Here is a 20,658-nt window from a genome sequence, read left to right as displayed (position 1 = left end):
CGTTAGCACAACGCGGTTGATGTAGTCGTACGTCTTCATGATCCGACCGATCAAGTACCGAACGCACGGCACCTCTGAGTTCAGCACACGTTCAGCCCGATGACGTCCCTCGAACTCCGATCCAGCCGAGTGTTGAGGGAGAGTTTCATCAGCATGACGGTGTGGTGACGATGATGATGTTCTACCAACGCAGGGCTTCGCCTAAGCACCGCTACAGTATTATCGAGGTGGACTATGGTGGAGGGGGGCACCGCACACGGCTAAAAGATCAAACGATCAATTGTTGTGTCTCTAGGGTGCCCCCTGCCCCCGTATATAAAGGAGCAAAGGGGGGTGCGGCCGGCCAGGAGGGGCGCGCCAGGAGGAGTCCTACTCCCACCGGGAGTAGGACTCCCTCCCTTTTCCTAGTTGGATTAGGAGTGGAGGGGAAAGAGGAGGGAGAGAGGAAGGAAAGGGGGGGCGCTGCCCCCCTCTCCTTGTCCTATTCGGACTAGGGGGGAGGGGCGCGCGGCCCTGCCCTGGCCACCTCTCCTCTTCTCCACAAAGGCCACTATGGCCCATTAAGCCCCGGGGGTTCCGGTAACCCCTCGGTACTCCGGTAAAATCCCGATTTCACCCGGAACACTTCCGATATCCAATTATAATCTTCCAATATATCAATCTTCATGTCTCGACCATTTCGAGACTCCTCGTCATGTCCGTGATCACATCCGGGACTCTGACAACCTTCGGTACATCAAAACATATAAACTCATAATATAACTGTCATCGAAACGTTAAGCGTGCGGACCCTACGGGTTCGAGAACTATGTAGACATGACCGAGACACATCTCCGGTCAATAACCAATAGCGGAACCTGGATGCTCATATTGGCTCCCACATATTCTACGAAGATCTTTATCGGTCAGACCGCATAACAACATACGTTGTTCCCTTTGTCATCGGTATGTTACTTGCCCGAGATTCGATCGTCGGTATCTCAATACCTAGTTCAATCTCGTTACCGGCAAGTCTCTTTACTCGTTCCGTAATACATCATCCCACAACTAACTCATTAGTTGCAATGCTTGCAAGGCTTAAGTGATGTGCATTACCGAGAGGGCCCAGAGATACCTCTCCGACAATCGGAGTGACAAATCCTAATCTCGAAATACGCCAACCCAACAAGTACCTTCGGAGACACCTGTAGAGCACCTTTATAATCACCCAGTTACGTTGTGACGTTTGGTAGCACACAAAGTGTTCCTCCGGTAAACGGGAGTTGCATAATCTCATAGTCATAGGAACATGTATAAGTCATGAAGAAAGCAATAGCAACATACTAAACGATCGAGTGCTAAGCTAACGGAATGGGTCAAGTCAATCACATCATTCTCCTAATGATGTGATCCCGTTAATCAAATGACAACTCATGTCTATGGCTAGGAAACATAACCATCTTTGATCAACGAGCTAGTCAAGTAGAGGCATACTAGTGACACTCTGTTTGTCTATGTATTCACACATGTATTATGTTTCCGGTTAATACAATTCTAGCATGAATAATAAACATTTATCATGATATAAGGAAATAAATAATAACTTTATTATTGCCTCTAGGGCATATTTCCTTCAGTCTCCCACTTGCACTAGAGTCAATAATCTAGTTCACATCACCATGTGATTTAATACCAATAGTTCACATCACCATGTGATTAACACCCATAGTTCACATCGTCATGTGACCAACACCCAAAGGGTTTACTAGAGTCAATAATCTAGTTCACATCGCTATGTGATTAACACCCAAAGAGTACTAAGGTGTGATCATGTTTTGCTTGTGAGAGAAGTTTAGTCAACGGGTCTGCCACATTCAGATCCGTATGTATTTTGCAAATTTCTATGTCAACAATGCTCTGCACGGAGCTACTCTAGCTAATTGCTCCCACTTTCAATATGTATCCAGATTGAGACTTAGAGTCATCTGGATCAGTGTCAAAATTTGCATCGACGTAACCCTTTACGACGAACCTTTTTGTCACCTCCATAATCGAGAAACATATCCTTATTCCACTAAGGATAATTTTGACCGCTGTCCAGTGATCTACTCCTAGATCACTATTGTACTCCCTTGCCAAAATCAGTGTAGGGTATACAATAGATCTGGTACACAGCATGGCATACTTTATAGAACCTATGGCCAAGGCATAGGGAATGACTTTCATTCTCTTTCTATCTTCTGCCGTGGTCGGGCTTTGAGTCTTACTCAATTTCACACCTTGTAACACAGGCAAGAACTCTTTCTTTGACTGTTCCATTTTGAACTACTTCAAAATTTTGTCAAGGTATGTACTCATTGAAAAAACTTATCAAGCGTCTTGATCTATCTCTATGGATCTTGATGCTCAATATGTAAGTAGCTTCTCCGAGGTCTTTCTTTGAAAAACTCCTTTCAAACACTCCTTTATGCTTTGCAGAATAATTCTATATTATTTCTGATCAACAATATGTCATTCACATATACTTATCAGAAATGTTGTAGTGCTCCCACTCACTTTCTTGTAAATACAGGCTTCACCGCAAGTCTGTATAAAACTATATCCTTTGATCAACTTATCAAAGCGTATATTCCAACTCCGAGATGCTTGCACCAGTCCATAGATGGATCGCTGGAGCTTGCATATTTTGTTAGCACCTTTAGGATTGACAAAACCTTCTGGTTGCATCATATACAACTCTTCTTTAATAAATCCATTAAGGAATGTAGTTTTGTTTATCCATTTGCCAGATTTCATAAAATGCGGCAATTGCTAACATGATTCGGACAGACTTAAGCATAGATACGAGTGAGAAACTCTCATCGTAGTCAACACCTTGAACTTGTCGAAAACCTTTTGCGACAATTCTAGCTTTGTAGATAGTAACACTACTATCAGCGTCCGTCTTCCTCTTGAAGATCCATTTAATCTCAATGGCTCGCCGATCATTGGGCAAGTCAATCAAAGTCCATACTTTGTTCTCATACATGGATCTCATCTCAGATTTCATGGCCTCAAGCCATTTCGCGGAATCTGGGCTCATCATCGCTTCCTCATAGTTCGTAGGTTCGTCATGGTCAAGTAACATGACCTCCAGAACAGGATTACCGTACCACTCTGGTGCGGATCTCACTCTGGTTTACCTACGAGGTTCGGTAGTAACTTGATCTGAAGTTACATGATCATCATCATTAGCTTCCTCACTAATTGGTGTAGTAGTCACAGGAACAGATTTCTGTGATGAACTACTTTCCAATAAGGGAGCAGGTACAGTTACCTCATCAAGTTCTACTTTCCTCCCACTCACTTCTTTCGAGAAAAACTCCTTCTCTAGAAAGGATCCATTCTCAGCAACGAATATCTTGCCTTCGGATCTGTGATAGAAGGTGTACCCAACATTTTCTTTTGGGTATCCTATGAAGACGCACTTCTCCGATTTGGGTTTGAGCTTATCAGGTTGAAACTTTTTCACATAAGCATTGCAACCTCAATCTTTAAGAAACGACAGCTTAGGTTTCTTGCCAAACCATAGTTCATACGGTGTCGTCTCAACGGATTTAGATGGTGCCCTATTTAACGTGAATGCAGCTGTCTCTAATGCATAACCCCAAACGATAGTGGTAGATCGGTAAGAGACATCATAGATCGCACCATATCTAATAAAGTACGGTTATGACGTTCGGACACACCATTACACTGAGGTGTTCCAGGTGGCGTGAGTAGTGAAACTATTTCACATTGTTTTAACTGAAGGCCAAACTCGTAACTCAAATATTTCATCTCTGCGATCTTATCGTAGAAACTTTTATTTTCTTGTTACGATGATTCTCCACTTCACTCTGAAATTCTTTGAACTTTTCAAATGTTTCAGACTTGTGTTTCATCAAGTAGATATACCCATATCTGCTCAAATCATCTGTGAAGGTCAGAAAATAACGATACTTGCCGCGAGCCTTAACACTCATCGGACCGCATACATCAGTATGTATTATTTCCAATAAGTCAGTTGCTCGCTCCATTGTTCCGGAGAACGGAGTCTTAGTCATCTTGCCCATGAGGCATGGTTCGCAAGCATCAAGTGATTCATAATCAAGTGATTCCAAAAGTCCATCAGCATGGAGTTTCTTCATGCGCTTTACACCAATATGACCTAAACGGCAGTGCCACAAATAAGTTGCACTATCATTATTAACTTTGCATCTTTTGGCTTCAATATTATGAAAATGTGTATCACCACGATCGAGATCCAACAAACCATTTTCATTGGGTGTATGACCATAGAAGGTTTTATTCATGTAAACAGAACAACAATTATTCTCCAACTTACATGAATAACCGTTTTGCAATAAACATGATCCAATCATATTCATGCTCAACGCAAACACCAAATAACACTTATTTAGGTTCAACACTAATCCCGAAAGTTATATGGATTGTGCGATGATGATCACATCAATCTTGGAACTACTTCCAACACACATCGTCACTTCATCCTTAACTAGTCTCTGTTCATTTTGCAACTCCTGTTTTAAGTTACTACTCTTAGCAACTAAACCAGTATCAAATACTGAGGGGTTGCTATAAACACTAGTAAAGTACACATCAATAACATGTATATCAAATATACTTTTGTTCACTTTGCCATCCTTCTTATCCGCCAATTATTTGGGGTAGTTCTGCTTCCAGTGACCAGTCCTTTTGCAGTAGAAGCACTCAGTCTCAGGCTTAGGTCCAAACTTGGGCTTCTTCACTTGAGCAGCAACTTGCTTGCTGTTCTACATGAAGTTCCCTTTCTTTCCCTTTGCCCTTTTCTTGAAACTAGTGGTCTTGTTAATCATCAACACTTGATGCTCTTTCTTGATTTCTGATTTCATCATCATGAAAAGCTCGGGAATCGTCTACGTTATCCCTTGCATACTATAGTTCATCACGAAGTTCTACTAACTTGGTGATGGTGACTAGAGAATTCTGTCAATCACTATCTTATCTGGAAGATTAACTCCCACTTGATTCAAGCGATTGTAGTACCCAGACAATCTGAGCACATGCTCACTGCTTGAGCTATTCTCCTCCATCTTTTAGCTATAGAACTTGTTGGAGACTTCATATCTCTCAACTCGGGTATTTGCTTGAAATATTAACTTCAACTCCTGGAACATCTCATATGGTCCATGATGTTCAAAACATCTTTGAAGTCCCGATTCTAAGCCGTTAAGCATGGTGCACTAAACTATCAAGTAGTCATCATATTGAGCTAGCCAAACGTTCATAACGTCTGCATCTGCTCCTGCAATAGGTCTGTCACCTAGCGGTGCATCAAGGACATAATTCTTCTGTGCAGCAATGAGGATAAACCTCAGATCACGGATCCAATCCGCATCATTGCTACTAACATCTTTCAACTTAGTTTTCTCTAGGAACATATAAAATTAAACGGGGAGCAACATCGCGAGCTATTGATCTACAACATAGATATGCTAATACTACCAGGACTAAGTTCATGATAAATTAAAGTTCAATTAATCATATTACTTAAGAACTCCCACTTAGATAGACATCCCTCTAATCCTCTAAGTGATCACGTGATCCATATCAACTAAACCATGTCCGATCATCACGTGAGATGGAGTAGTTTCAATGGTGAACATCATTTATGTTGATCAAATCTACTATATGATTCACGCTCGACCTTTCGGTCTCAGTGTTCCGAGGCCATATCTGTTATATGCTAGGCTCGTCAAGTTTAACCTGAGTATTCCGCGTGTGCAACTGTTTTGCACCCGTTGTATTTGAACGTAGAGCCTATCACACCCGATCATCACGTGGTGTCTCAGCACGAAGAACTTTCGCAACGGTGCATACTCAGGGAGAACACTTATACCTTGAAATTTAGTGAGAGATCATCTTATAAAGCTACCGCCGAACTAAGCAAAATAAGATGTATAAAAGATAAACATCACATGCAATCATAATATGTGACATGATATGGCCATCATCATCTTGTGCCTTTGATCTCCATCTCCAAAGCATGGTCATGATCTCCATCGTCACCGGCATGACACCATGATCTCCATCATCTTGATCTATATCAATGTGTCGTCACATGGTCGTCTCGCCAACTATTGCTCTTGCAACTATTGCTATCGCATAGCGATAAAGTAAAGCAATTATTTGGCGCTTGCATCTTATGCAATAAAGAGACAACCATAAAGCTTTTGCCAGTTGCCGATAACTTCAACAAAACATGATCATCTCATACAACAACTTATATCTCATCACGTCTTGACCATATCACATCACAACATGCCCTGCAAAAACAAGTTAGACGTCCTCTACTTTGTTGTTGCAAGTTTTACGTGGCTGCTATGGGCTGAGCAAGAACCGTTCTTACCTACGCATCAAAACCACAACGATAGTTCGTCAAGTTAGTGCTGTTTTAACCTTCTCAAGGACCGGGCGTAGCCACACTCGGTTCAACTAAAGTTGGAGAAACTGACACCCGCTAGTCACCTGTGTGCAAAGCACGGCGGTAAAACCAGTCTCGCGTAAGCGTACGCGTAATGTCGGTCCGGGCCGCTTCATCCAACAATACCGCTGAACCAAAGTATGACATGCTGGTAAGCAGTATGACTTGTATCGCCCACAACTCACTTGTGTTCCTACTCGTGCACATAACATCAACGCATAAAACCTGGCTCTGATACCACTGTTGGGGAACGCAGTAATTTCAAAAAAATCCTACGCACACGCAGGATCATGGTGATGCATAGCAACGAGAGGCGAGAGTGTTGTCCACGTACCCTCGTAGACCGAAAGCGGAAGTGTTAGCACAACGCGGTTGATGTAGTCGTACGTCTTCACGATCCGACCGATCAAGTACCGAACGCACGGCACCTCCGAGTTCAGCACACGTTCAGCCCGATGACGTCCCTCGAACTCCGATCCAGCCGAGTGTTGAGGGAGAGTTTCGTCAGCACGACGGTGTGGTGACGATGATGATGTTCTACCGACGCAGGGCTTCGCCTAAGCACCGCTACAGTATTATCGAGGTGGACTATGGTGGAGGGGGGCACCGCACACAGATAAAGGATCAAACGATCAATTGTTGTGTCTCTAGGGTGCCCCCTGCCCCCGTATATAAAGGAGCAAGGGGGGAGGTGCGGCCGGCCAGGAGGGCGCGCCAGGGAGTCCTACTCCACCGGGTAGGACTCCCTCCTTTCCTAGTTGGATTAGGAGTGGAGGGGAAAGAGGAGGGAGAGAGGAAGGAAAGGGGGGCGCCGCCCCCCTCTCCTTGTCCTATTCGGACTAGGGGGGAGGGGCGCGCGGCCCTGCCCTGGCCGCCTCTCCTCTTCTCCACAAAGGCCCACTATGGCCCATTAAGCCCCCGGGGGGTTCCGGTAACCCCTCGGTACTCCGGTAAAATCCCGATTTCACCCGGAACACTTCCGATATCCAAATATAGGCTTCCAATATATCAATCTTCATGTCTCGACCATTTCGAGACTCCTCGTCATGTCCGTGATCACATCCGGGACTCCGAACAACCTTCGGTACATCAAAACATATAAACTCATAATATAACTGTCATCGAAACGTTAAGCGTGCGGACCCTACGGGTTCGAGAACTATGTAGACATGACCGAGACACGTCTCCGGTCAATAACCAATAGCGGAACCTGGATGCTCATATTGGCTCCCACATATTCTACGAAGATCTTTATCGGTCAGACCGCATAACAACATACGTTGTTCCCTTTGTCATCGGTATGTTACTTGCCCGAGATTCGATCGTCGGTATCTCAATACCTAGTTCAATCTCGTTACCGGCAAGTCTCTTTACTCGTTCCGTAATACATCATCCCACAACTAACTCATTAGTTGCAATGCTTGCAAGGCTTAAGTGATGTGCATTACCGAGAGGGCCCAGAGATACCTCTCCGACAATCGGAGTGACAAATCCTAATCTCGAAATACGCCAACCCAACAAGTACCTTCGGAGACACCTGTAGAGCACCTTAATAATCACCCAGTTACGTTGTGACGTTTGGTAGCACACAATGTGTTCCTCCGGTAAACGGGAGTTGCATAATCTCATAGTCATAGGAACATGTATAAGTCATGAACAAAGCAATAGCAACATACTAAACGATTGAGTGCTAAGCTAACAGAATGGGTCAAGTCAATCACATCATTCTCCTAATGATGTGATCCCGTTAATCAAATGACAACTCATGTCTATGGTTAGGAAACATAACCATCTTTGATCAACGAGCTAGTCAAGTAGAGGCATACTAGTGACACTCTGTTTGTCTATGTATTCACACATGTATTATGTTTCCGGTTAATACAATTCTAGCATGAATAATAAACATTTATCATGATATAAGGAAATAAATAATAACTTTATTATTGCCTCTAGGGCATATTTCCTTCACCTTCCTCTCTGCACCAGTTGTATCTCTCTCATCCCCTCAGATCTCGCCACATCCCTTAATTGACTGTCCCATAGCGGGCCGCCAGACTATTAATGTTCTCGAGTGGAGGCCGGTGTTGCAAGTATGCCGCTCGGAGAGTGATGGAGTAGAGGCTAGTGTGATGAAATGAAGGGCAGAGGAGAATGTGACTTGCTTCCAACGCAACCGTTGGGCATCAAAATACCAACAGTTGTCAGCCGGGCTGGTCGTTCTGGTATATCACTGCAAAGAAGCTGCTCGGAGGTGCTAGAGTGGAGGCCAGTGTTACAAGGTTCTATTCCGATCCGTTGGCTGGGGACCATGCGGGCGTTGCTGGTGGGTGTGGTGCAAAACCTGCGACAGTGCTGCTTGAGGCTGATGCAAGCCTACTTGTTACTGCTAGTGTTGCAACTGAGCGCGTGCGCGCCAGCCGGTACTACGAGGGTGGAGTCATTATGCGAGGGTGCTCATCGGTGCATGATGGGTTGTAGAGGACATTGGGGGTTGCAACCTCTCATGTATTGCGGTGTCACACGAGTCGTGTTGCAAATGTTCTTGTACAAAGCGCAACATAGGTCATACTGCAACCGACGAGCACAACATAACTCATGTTGTAAATGGGTCAGATAACAGAGCGGTGAATGCCCACGAATGTTTTTCCGGCGCAACATGATCCATGTTGGAACCGGCGAGTGCAACATTTCTCATGTTACTAGTGTGGCCAGAATACATGATAGGGACAATCATGAATGTTTTCCTGAACGCGACATGAGTCATGTTGCAACCGATGAGCGTAAGATGGCTCATGTTGCAGACGGATGGATCACAGTAAACGACTGCCGCGGCTAGATGGGATGGTGGTCGCGCGAGATCCAACTGCTCTAAGAGCATCTCCAGCCGCGCCCCCAACAGGCCCCCCTAGGCCACTTTTTCGGCGCCGACGCCAAAAAATCACCCCAGTCGCGGCCCCAGGACGCCGAAAATCGCCGGTTCGGCCCTTTTATCCGCCCGACGGTCACAGGACGAACCTGGCGAACTGGGGGGCAATTGGGGACTCCGGCGCAAGGGAAAAGCGCGGCTGGCCCACACCGTCAGGGGAAAAGTCAAGGTTTTCTTCCCCGACTCGCCTCCCACCCCCCGCGCCCTCGGCCGCCACTAGCTATATCCCGGCGCCGCCCGCCGCCCTTCACCGCTAGATAGCCATTCCCTGCCGGAAAAATAGCAGAGCTTCGCCGCGGCATCCCCTCCAACAGTAGCTGGGCGTTTCTGGCCACCGTTTCCGGCCGCAGAGGGGCAGTTTAGCGGCGGGTACACGCCCACCGGGCGCAAGGTGTTCGGCGATTTGCCTGCCTCGGCGATGGACTCGGATGACGAGGAAGCGCTCGCCGCGCTGCTGGAGGAGGAAGCCCAGGCCGACGTCCAGGAAGAAGAGCATCTCATGGTGCTCGCCGCCCTCGCCCAGCTGCTGGCGAGCAATGAAAAGCCGCGGCGAGGTGGGTCGGTGCCGGGGCGGGTGAAAGCAAAGAACCGGCATCGTCTCGAAGGCTACTGCATGCTCTACTCCGACTACTTCGCCGATGCTCCACTTCACGGCGAGAAAACATTTTAGCGCCGTTATCGGATGAGCCGAAAGCTCTTCCTCAGGATTGTGAATTCCATCCGGGAGTTCGACAACTACTTCAAGTGCAAGATGGATTGCACCGGCGCCCTTGGATTCACCTCCATCAAAAAGTGCACGACAGCGATGAGGATGCTTGCATACGGAGCTCCCGGTGATTCACTCGACGACTATGGGCGCATGGCCGAGTCCACCAGCATATAGTGTTTCTACAAGTTTTGTCGGGCAGTGGTGGCAGTGTTTGGACCGCAATACTTGAGAACACCCAATGCGGAAGACACTGCTCGGATCCTAGCACAGAATACAGCAAGAGGATTTCCTGGGATGCTTGGAAGCATCGACTGCATGCATTGGAAATGGAAGAATTGCCCATTTGCTTGGCAGGGGATGTACAAAGGCGCCAAAGGCGGTTGCGGTGTGGTACTTGAGGCGGTGGCCACACAGGACCTCTGGATTTGGCACTCCTTCTTTGGTATGCCAGGAACTCACAATGACATCAACGTGCTGCAGTGCTCTCCTGTCTTTGCCAAGCTTGTTGAAGGTCATTCTCCTCCGGTGAACTTCGAGATCAATGGGCGGCACTACAACAAGGGGTACTATCTAGCTGATGGCATCTATCCGAGATGGTCGACATTTGTGAAGACGATCTCAAACCCTGTGGCAGGAGGCAAGAACGCCTGGTTTGCGAAGATTCAGGAGGCTTGCAGGAAGGATGTCGAGCGGGCATTTGGTGTGCTCCAATCTCGATTTGCTGTTGTCCGGTACCCCGCTCAGACCTGGTCCAAAGATCAAATGTGGGAGATTATGACTTGTTGTGTCATCTTGCACAACATGATCATCGAGAGCGAGCAAGAAGACCCAGTGTTTGATACTGAACCATACTACAGGCAGGGTCCTCTAGCCGAAGTTGATCACCAGCTACCGGCAACCTGGACTGCCTATCTCAGTATGCGTCAGGAGATCCGAGACCCACAGGTGCATCATCAACTGCAGAACGATCTGATTGAGCACCTATGGAGGCTCAAGGGAGACGCCGTGTGATGAAATATGAGTTTTTATTTGTTGAACTATATAATTTGTATTGAACTATTTGTTGTTGTACTATTTTGTTGAAGTATTTGATTTTTCTGTGATGAAATATGTGATAAGAACAAATTGTGTTGATAATTGAACGCCGAGACACGGCGAACCACGCCGAATATGGGCCTATTCTCGCCCATATGGGCCCTTTATTCACCGAAATGGGGCTGAAAAGTGGGCCAATTTCGGCGCCTGGGGGCGACGACTGGGCGCAAAACCGCCCCCAGCGCCTATTGTATCGCCGGCTCGTCTCCAGGGGGCGATTTTTATGCGTTCTTGGGGGGGGGGGGGGGGGGGGGGCAACGGCTGGATGCTCTAAAGGCGTCCGATCAGATGGGTACGTGAGCGCAACTTAGCTAGGGAGGGCTGCCTTTTAAATTTATGCAAAACTTGGTTTCATATTTCTCCGTCTGGTATTAGAGATGTCATATATGGTGGCTGATATTGTCACGAACTAATAAGTAATAACAAGGCAGCAGTTTCCTCTAAAAAAAGAAGATCGGTACGTGAGCGCCTAGAAGAATTAGTCCAGGAATTCCCGGGCCGTGCCGTGCCCAAACATTTCGGATCTCGCACGTACAAACCGTTAATTCGGCGCCGCATATTCGCATGAGGGCGCACCGAACAAAAGCACATACTACCACGATGCCTTTTCGTGACACACACCTTAGGTTGTAGCATCTGTTCGAGCGTGACACCGAACCTTTGGAGGCAACATTGAATGGACCTGCCGGTTCGGCGTGCGATCCGTGTTGGCGCGCCGAACGAACGAGCGAACCTTTGAACCGTGGCCACGACAATACAAAAATCTACCGAAATTCCATTCCCGGCGAGAGAAGGCGCGAAAGCTGTCGTGGCTTTTTCCCCCGGTTGGTTGGCCAGCGAATTTTGGCCTACAATACATGGCCAAGGTGGCTCCTCCACCTACAGGCCAACTTGCCCGCCACGGATTCCAGGATCCCAGCCGCTTTGGCCTACACGTGGCCAACGACCTTTGATTCGGTAGGCGTATGGCCGTCTTCCATGAGCCTTCGTATCCAACTCCTTCCGTGGCTCTCAGAGTTCGAGCTCCTCTCTTCCTGGCCTATATAACAAGGCCCTCCCCGCACGCTTCCCCCTCACATCGCACATAATTTAGAGGCATTTTACAAGAGAGCACAGCGAGAGAAAATAGAAGAGAAGAGAAGAGGAAGATAATCCTGACCCCATGGAGAGAGTCGCGTCGCGCTGTGTCAGCCTCCTCGCACAAAGGTCTGCAATCTTTGCCGTGATACGAGATGCAGTTGGATTCATGCCATGTCTGGTGTTGTTTCATGGCATATCTGTAGTTCCATACTAATGGTTCTTTGTTGATGTTGCCCGTGTAGGAGGGGCTACTGTGCGGCCGCGGCCATGGTGAAGGGAGCAGGGAGGAGCGCCGCTGCTGAGGAGAAGACCGCCGTCGCGGCGAAGAGCGCAATGGCTGCGAGGAAAGACGTGGGCGCTGGCGTGGAGAAGGCGGCGTGGGTGCCGGACCCGGTGACCGGGTACTACCGGCCGTCGGGCGCCGCCAAGGAGGTGGACGCGGCTGACTTGCGCGCCAAGCTGTGCTGCTAAGCAAAGCAAGGGAACTAATTGACGGCCGCCCGTCAAGAACATATTTTCCCTTAAGCGTAAGCGTAAAACTGAACACTGTGAGGCGTTTCCACAGCTCTGATCGAGCATGGCTTTGCCTTAGGATACGTGCTCTCATCTCATTGATCGCTATAGTCCACTTTCTCCTAGCGCGGCGTGTCCAGGAGAATTCGCCTTCCCGTTTCTCTTCTCGATGTTCGCATGATACAAGAATATATAATTTTGTACTGATTGATTAAATAATGAGTAAAGTGTTCCCGCAAAAAAAAAGAGTAAAGTGATTAAACAGCGTGGAGTTCGTTCATCAACACCGTTTCTGCCTAGCGTGTTTCAGCAAGTAAGTATGATCTACTCATATCAGCATGGTACAGAGCAAAACGTACAGGTTGTTCTCACTATTAAATGTGATATGGAGCTCGACAAGAGTGAACTCAAAAGCATCCCACAAAGTCATGATTTGCATTTTCTTCAAGGAAATCAATCGTACGAAGGGCTGAGGACAGTTTATGTTTGTTTGCTTTTTGCGGGGGAGGACAGTTTATTGTTACCGTTGACAGATACAAGCACAAGCTTCTCCAACAAATTCTTTAATACTTCCTCCGTCCCATAATGTAAGACATTTTTTAACACTACACTAGTATCAAAAATCGTCTTATATTATAGGACAGAGGGAGTACATGTATAGAAACCATTTCACAAAGTCCAGATTTAAATAAGTGCCATGCACAGACATATATTTAGAGCAAGTGTAGCAGAGCCGCTATTAGCGGCCCGATCATAATAACTGCCCGTATTGCAATTTTGTCAAAAAAAAAGCAGGTCTAGCATAATCTTATCCCGCGCTCGGCGTTCCATCGCCATACTTCTTGGAGGCTGCTCCATATTCAAGGTGACACCGTTGGAACAACGCCGCGTTGAGAACAAAACCTACTACAGAAAGGACGAGAGACGAGGACAGAGGCGAAAGGGATTGTCTGTTTTAATTTTTGAGTCAATTACACCATCGGTGCTTAAACTTGACAAGAAAAGTCACTTCAATGCCAAAAATCCGCATCATACACTAGTGCCACAACTTGGCTCGGACGGTGGGGATTCGGACCCTCAACAAGCTGCTCGCATGCGTGCGTGGCTAGCCAGTCGGCCCAACACATTTGTTGTCATTTATGGATTCTTAATCTTTATATACATATGGCTAAACAACATAAATTAAGAATTTATTCCAGCAAAAGTTATACCGGGTCGATGATTCAAAAAAGAAACCTAGGGCAATATATAGCGGCCACGGACAGCACTCCAACCAACGAGATCTCACGTAAAAAATGAAAAATTTCTCTTTATAACATAACACGCTCGTTTGGCTAAGACGTACAGCAGTGCAGCCCATTTCCAACATGCTAGGCTTTTTCATTTATAAAATTTTAAAAAAAATATGTAAATTATAATCTGTGTTATAAAAAATATACATATAAATAAAATAAATTGTATAATTTTTTCCCATGTAATGTCATAAATTATCTATGAGATAATTTTAACAAAAATACATATAACTAAATTATGAATTATGGAAATATTTTATAATTTTAAAAGTTTGTGTATATTAAATAAAATATTAAAGTAATTTTAGAAATGTACGTATCTCATAGAAGTTTAAAATTTTCCATCCTTTTAATAAAATGTTCATGTATTATATAAAAATGTTCATGCTTTAATAAATATTTTAAGTTGTTTAAAAATATAGTATATAAAAGTTTACGTGTTTTCTAAAAATACTACAAGACTAGTGCGCCCTCAGATTGCAGTTCCTCACACTAATACTATTTGTATTATATAAACATTTTAATTCATTTTAAATTTTGTGAATATGTTTTAAAATAACACGTGAATTATTTTTAAATGACATAAACATTTTAAATTGTTTTTAAATTATGTTTGGTATATTGTCATAAAGTTTAATTATACTTTAAAAAGATGAGATCTCGTTGGTTGGAGTGGTATCTCCGGCTTCTCTATAACCTTTGGCCGTATGTTTGAATCACAGACCCCGCACTGTTTTTGCTGAATTAAATTTCTTTAGTTTATGTTGAGTATTAAAGTGACTTTTCTCGTTAAATTTAAGCACCGGTGTTGTAATTGACTCTTATTTTTCGTACAGTTAGCAATGGACCACTTGTACTAGATCCGGACCATGGAGTTGTAATTCAAATTATGCAATTAGATTTTTGATTGTTTAATACCTTTATGTGAGCATAACTTAGTTTCAATAGGGTATATTTTTCTATGAGGTTACTATCAACCATGCCCTCTTATTTTGTATAGACGCATGGGCTCGCATAGCATGCTTCTCTGCCGCCTTCCTAACAAATGAACACTAACTGGTATGCATATTGGTTCCATTACATATTGCCAATATACCTAAGTCACATCAAAATAACATGGTTGTAAAAATCCTTAAATTTTCTAAGTAGTGAGTGTTATGGGGTTTTCTAGGGAGGTGGATCCTGCTGGTCAGTTCGAGATCGCGATGTGGGCCTTGTAGGTTAGTCATGTGGAGCAATGCTCCCCGCTTGGTCAAATTGCATGTGTTGTGTGTTAGCCCAATGCTAATCTGAGTGTTGTTGTGTCTCTTCCACATTCTAATGTGTGTTTGGAGAGAGAGCGTAGGCGATTTAGCAGGGGGGTCCGTTATCAGTGATCATAACTTGTGTGGGTTGTTGCACCCAACTGCCTCGGGTCATTGCAGTTGGAGGAGGTCCACCACGGTTGTCGTTCCGCCCATCCGTGTTTTTGGGTGTGGCTGCATCTTGCTTGGTCCCGGCGGTCGATTGGCCCAGTGAGTGTTCCTACGCCTTTTTCCTCTCTGTGTGGACTTGCATCTCGGCCTCCTTCGTCCACTGGTGTGCCGTGTCAGACTATTGGTTATATTTTTTGAAAAATTGGATGTGTGGGGTTGGTGTGTCTGTGATCGGTGGTGGCAGTAGAGAGTTACCACTCGTTCACTTCCCAGTTTTGTGTTGATGTACAGTGATCTAAAAGGTCTTATATTAGTTTACAGAGGGAGTAGCAATCTTTTAAATGACGACAGTTTCTACGTGTTTCTACGTTCCCTGGGAGGGGGTGGCAACCAAAAGCATTTTCCTGTCAATTTTAGTTGCGACGCGAGATCAAACGACGACAGTTTCTACGTGTTTTGCCTCAAAATTTCCTTCTTTCCAGAAACTGCCATGCGTATGTGAGAGAAAATGACAACCCTTAGTCTCCTCCAATATATATTAGTAAGTTTCTTTCTCTCAGATTTGTAGTCCTAATTAAGTTTCGCATCCTTCAGGATGAGAGATCTTTACCATTAGTGGTGGATGACTATCTTCATTTGAAAACATTTGCATCGAGTGTCTTTGCTAAAACATGCATATTCGATGAATTTGAGCTTGTCATGAAGATGACTACATGCTCCAAAACTCAAATAGAGAAAAGCCAAACAAGAACCAAGAAAGATGATGCCAAGGATGCAATGGTTTGAGCTCTCTATGAACGATATAATCAAGCTACTCACTCGAGAGCCCCCCCCCCTTGATAGTACGACAATCAATTCTATAACCCGGTCTCTCAACTAACACCATGAGCCCGGTAAAGTAGAAAACCTATCAAGGTCAAACCTTTGCCTTGCGCATAATCCACTTGAGCTAGATGATGTCGATCTTGTCCTCCACAAGTTGGACCACCTTCCTTGATTGCGCTGACTCGATGAAGACTGATAGATCGCTCCCCCATGCTCCACTATGGGTGAGCCTCTCTTCTGCACATCTTCACAAGTCCATTATCACCAGAATGGACAGAAAGCTTCAAGCATGTGATCTCTTCGTGATGCTCCACTTGAACTTGCACAACACAACCTTGATGACGATCACGCTTGATGTCATCCTCCATGTGTTATATGAAATCTTCCTCTTGATGCAAGCCCATGGAAAAGTACCTAGCCTCACATAAAACCACCACACAAATGGATGATGGGTTAGTACACAAATTGTAATGGACAATGCTTACCATACCGTGAGATCAATTGATCTCACTCGGTATATCTTCTATGCCTTGTGTGTTGATCAACTTGAATCCACTCTTTGTACTTAGTCTTGATCAACCTTGTATCTTATCTTCTCTTTTCATAAAAGTGGTGTCTTAAAGGTAACATGAATGATCACACATTTTTCTTCCTCAAGGCATGCTTGCAATATGCTCAACTCTCACATGACCAATCTTTGGATAACTCCATGAATAACACATTGGTCAACAAATAATATTCTTCTTTAAACCTTGAAACAAACGTATGGTCTTCAAGCAAAGCCTATGGACAAACTTTAAAGTATAGCTCAAAGCAACCATTAGTCCACAGTGATTGTCATCAACTACCAAAACCAAACATGGGGGCACCATGCTCTTTCAATCGTGTTGACAAGCCGACATGTAATATTTTGAACTATTCTTATTTTCCTTCAGCCGTATCAGTATTAGCTATTTGAAGTCTCACTAACACGCTCCAAGTGAATGTGCTTATTTTTGGAGAAACACCGCCCAAAAAAACCTTGTGTGTTGCGAGCAACTTTTTTTTAGATTCTCAGTATTTGGTGAGCATCAACCTGATGTAAGTGTAACATGTTGAATTAATGATGTCCACATGTATAAATAAATCTTTATTTAAGCCTAATATGCTAAGGTCTACAATTTTACTATGTAATGTTCAAATGTTTAGAAATATATGTATTGATGGGGACCGAAGCATGAAAATAAAAAAAATTCATGTGAACACCCAAGATCTATCTAGGAGAAGCATAGCAACGAGAGGGGAGAGTGTGTCTACATACCCTCATAGACCGAAAGCGGAAGCGTATATAACGTGGTTGATGTATTTGTACTCTTCGCGATCCGATCATGATCCAACCGATCTAGTGCCGAACGGATGACACCTCCGAGTTTAGCACACGTACGGCTCGATGATGTCTCCTCCTCCTCCTTGATCCAGCAAGACAAGGCGGAGAAGTAGACGGGATCACAACCAGCACGACGACATGGTGGTGATGGTGGTGGTGGAGCTAATTCAGTAGCGCTTCGCCAAGCGCTACTAGAACGAGGACGGAGGAACTACGGAGTAACGGGGGAGAGAGGGGCGCCAAGGGCTTGGTGTGTCCTCTTGGGGTGCCCCTCCCCTTTATATATAGGTGGAGGGGCATGGGGAACAGCCCCTCCAAGCCCTAGGGCGCAGCCAAGGGGGAGAGGACTTGGACTCCAAGCACAATCCTATTCCTACTAGGACTCCCCCTTTTCCCCTTCCCTAGCCACATGGGCTTTTGAGGACTTGGTGCGCCTAGCCCACTAAAGCCAGGGCGCCTCCCCTCAGCCCATGACAGCCCTTGGGTCGTGGTGGACCCACTTTTGGACTTCTGGATCCCTCCGGAATCCTCTAGAACCTTCTAGAAGCTTCACAGTACAATAGCGAAAAAACTGCATCTTATTCCGAAACCCAAAATATGACTTCCCATATATAAATATTTACCTCTCGACCATTATGAGACACGTCGTGACGTCCGGGATCTCATCCGGGACTTCGAGCAACATTCGGTTACCAATCATCAAATATCCCAATACTACTCTAGCGTCAATGAATGTTAAGCGTGCGACCTTGCGGGTTCGGGAATCATGTAGTGATGACCGAGACACCTCTCCGGTCAATAACCAATAGCGGGACCTAGATGCCCATATTGATTCCTATATACTTCACGAAGATCTTTATCGGTTAAACCATGATGTCAAGGATTCGATTAATCCCGTATGCAATTCCCTTTGTCCGGCGATATGTTACTTGCCCGAGATTCGATCGTCGGTATCTCCATACCTAGTTCAATCCCGTTACCGGCAGTCTCTTTACTCATTCTGTAATACAAGATCCCGTGACGAAATCATTAGTCACATTGCTTGCAAGCTCTTTAAGATGTTGTATTACCGAGAGGGCCCAGAGATATCTCTCCGTCATACGGAGTGACAAATCCCAGTCTCGATCCATGCCAACCCAATAGACACCTTCGGAGATACCTGTAGAGCACCTTTAAGATCACCCAGTTAAAAAGTGACGTTTGGATACACACTAAGTATTCCTCCGGTGTCAAGGAGTTATACGGTCTCATGGTCTAAGGAACATACACTTGACATGAAGAAAGCTATAGCAAATAAACTAAACGTTCTGATGCTAAGCTTACAGTTGGGTCTTGTCCATCACATCATTCTCCTAATGATGTGATCCCGTTATCAAATGACAACTCATGTCTATGGTTAGGAAACCTTAACCATCTTTGATCAACGAGCTAGTCTAGTGGAGGCTCACTAGGGACATAGTATTTGTTTATGTATTCACACATGTATTTAAGTTTTCGCTCAATACAATTCTAGCATGAATAATAAACATTTATCATGAATAAGGAAATATGATAATAACCAATTTATTATTGCCTCTAGGGTATATTTCCAACAGTCTCCCACTTGCACTAGAGTCAATAATCTAGCTTACATAGTTATGAATCTAACACCCATGGAGTCTTGGTGCTGATCATGTTTTGCCCGCGGAAGAGGTTTAGTCAACGAGTCTGCCACATTCAGATCCGTATATACTTTGCAAAGTTCTATGTCTCCATCCTTAACATAATTACGAATGGAGTTCAAGCGGCGCTTGATGTGCTTGGTTCTCTTGTGAAACCAGGGCTCCTTGAAAATGGCAATAGCTCTAGTGTTGTCACAAAATATAGTCATTGGATCCGATGCACTAGGTATTACACCCAGATCGGATATGAAATCCTTCATCCAGACTCCTTGCGATGCTTCCGAAGCAGCTATATACTCCGCTTCACATGTAGATCCCACCACGATGCTCTGCTTGGAACTACACCAACTGACCGCTCCACCATTTAAAATAAATACGTATCCGGTTGGGTAATTAACAACATATAGATCATTGAACTAATTTCCATTCAAGATGAATATTTTAGGAAGTTCAATGAATGGCATCGCATGGACTAGAAATGTGGTCCCCTCAAAATGCTAAGGACACATATTGGTAAAAGCTCAAGACTCTTCATCTTTATTTTAGTGATCCAAGATCACATTGAGTCCATAGGAAAGCCAATACTATTAAAAGGGGATGAGGCGTTGCTTAATGGTCTACTTGCTCAAATGCTTAGTGATATTGCTCCAAAACCCTCAACCACTTTCTCCATCCAAATATGTCAAAACCCTAAACTCCAACTCGGCCCCACCGATTGTTTCTATTCGGCGCCACCGAGTTCATATGACATAGCCACGGCCAGAAACCCTAATAGTTCAGTCACACTGATACGGACCTCGGTCTCAATGAGATGAACTTGCCAACTCACTGTTATCAGTTGCAATTATTTCGTTCTCACTGAAATTGCAATCGGTCTCACCGAGATGGCTTGACTAATTCTCTGTTGCCCTATTGCTTCACTTAGCTCTCACCGAGTTGATGCAATTGGCGCCACTGAGATGAGGTTTGCCCTAAAGCCTAGCACATCGGTTCCACCGAGTTGTTCCAGTCGGTCGCATCGAGATTCCTAACGTTCACATTTGAACTAACCGGTCCCACCGGTTTTAGCTATTCAGTCTCACCGAGATGGGTCAAATGGGTGTAATGGTTGGATTTTTGTGGAGGCTATATATACCCCTCCACCCCCTTCTCCATATGCGAGAGAGCCATCAGAACGTGCCTACACTTCCACCATACATTTTCTGAGAGAGAACCACCCACTCATGTGTTGAGATCAAGATATTCCAATCCTACCACAAAAATCTTGATTTCTAGCCTTCCCCAAGTTGCTT

At 45.0% G+C, this 20,658-nt stretch overlaps 1 protein-coding gene across 1 annotated transcript; it reads left to right on the top strand.

The window, feature by feature from the left end:
* The first annotated feature begins 12,207 nt into the window (after positions 1-12,207).
* Positions 12,208-13,055, top strand: LOC123075105 (protein SENESCENCE-ASSOCIATED GENE 21, mitochondrial). The gene is made up of 2 exons (XM_044497782.1): positions 12,208-12,420; positions 12,537-13,055. The coding sequence occupies exons 1-2, from the start codon at positions 12,377-12,379 to the stop codon at positions 12,763-12,765; spliced, it is 273 nt and encodes a 90-aa protein (XP_044353717.1). The 5' UTR covers positions 12,208-12,376; the 3' UTR covers positions 12,766-13,055.
* The last annotated feature ends 7,603 nt before the right edge of the window (positions 13,056-20,658 follow it).

This window comes from Triticum aestivum, chromosome 3D, assembly GCF_018294505.1.
Source record: "Triticum aestivum cultivar Chinese Spring chromosome 3D, IWGSC CS RefSeq v2.1, whole genome shotgun sequence".
Lineage (NCBI taxonomy): Eukaryota > Viridiplantae > Streptophyta > Magnoliopsida > Poales > Poaceae > Triticum > Triticum aestivum.
The sequence above is the reverse complement of the archived record's forward strand: the minus strand, read 5'-3'. Positions and strand labels throughout refer to the sequence as shown.

Bases quoted from the DNA above. Each gene is read 5' to 3' on its own strand.
- LOC123075105 (XM_044497782.1), top strand. From the start codon at position 12,377: ATGGAGAGAGTCGCGTCGCGCTGTGTCAGCCTCCTCGCACAAAG. The intron at 12,421-12,536 runs GTCTGCAATCTT...TTGCCCGTGTAG, and splicing joins GTCAGCCTCCTCGCACAAAG to GAGGGGCTACTGTGCGGCCG.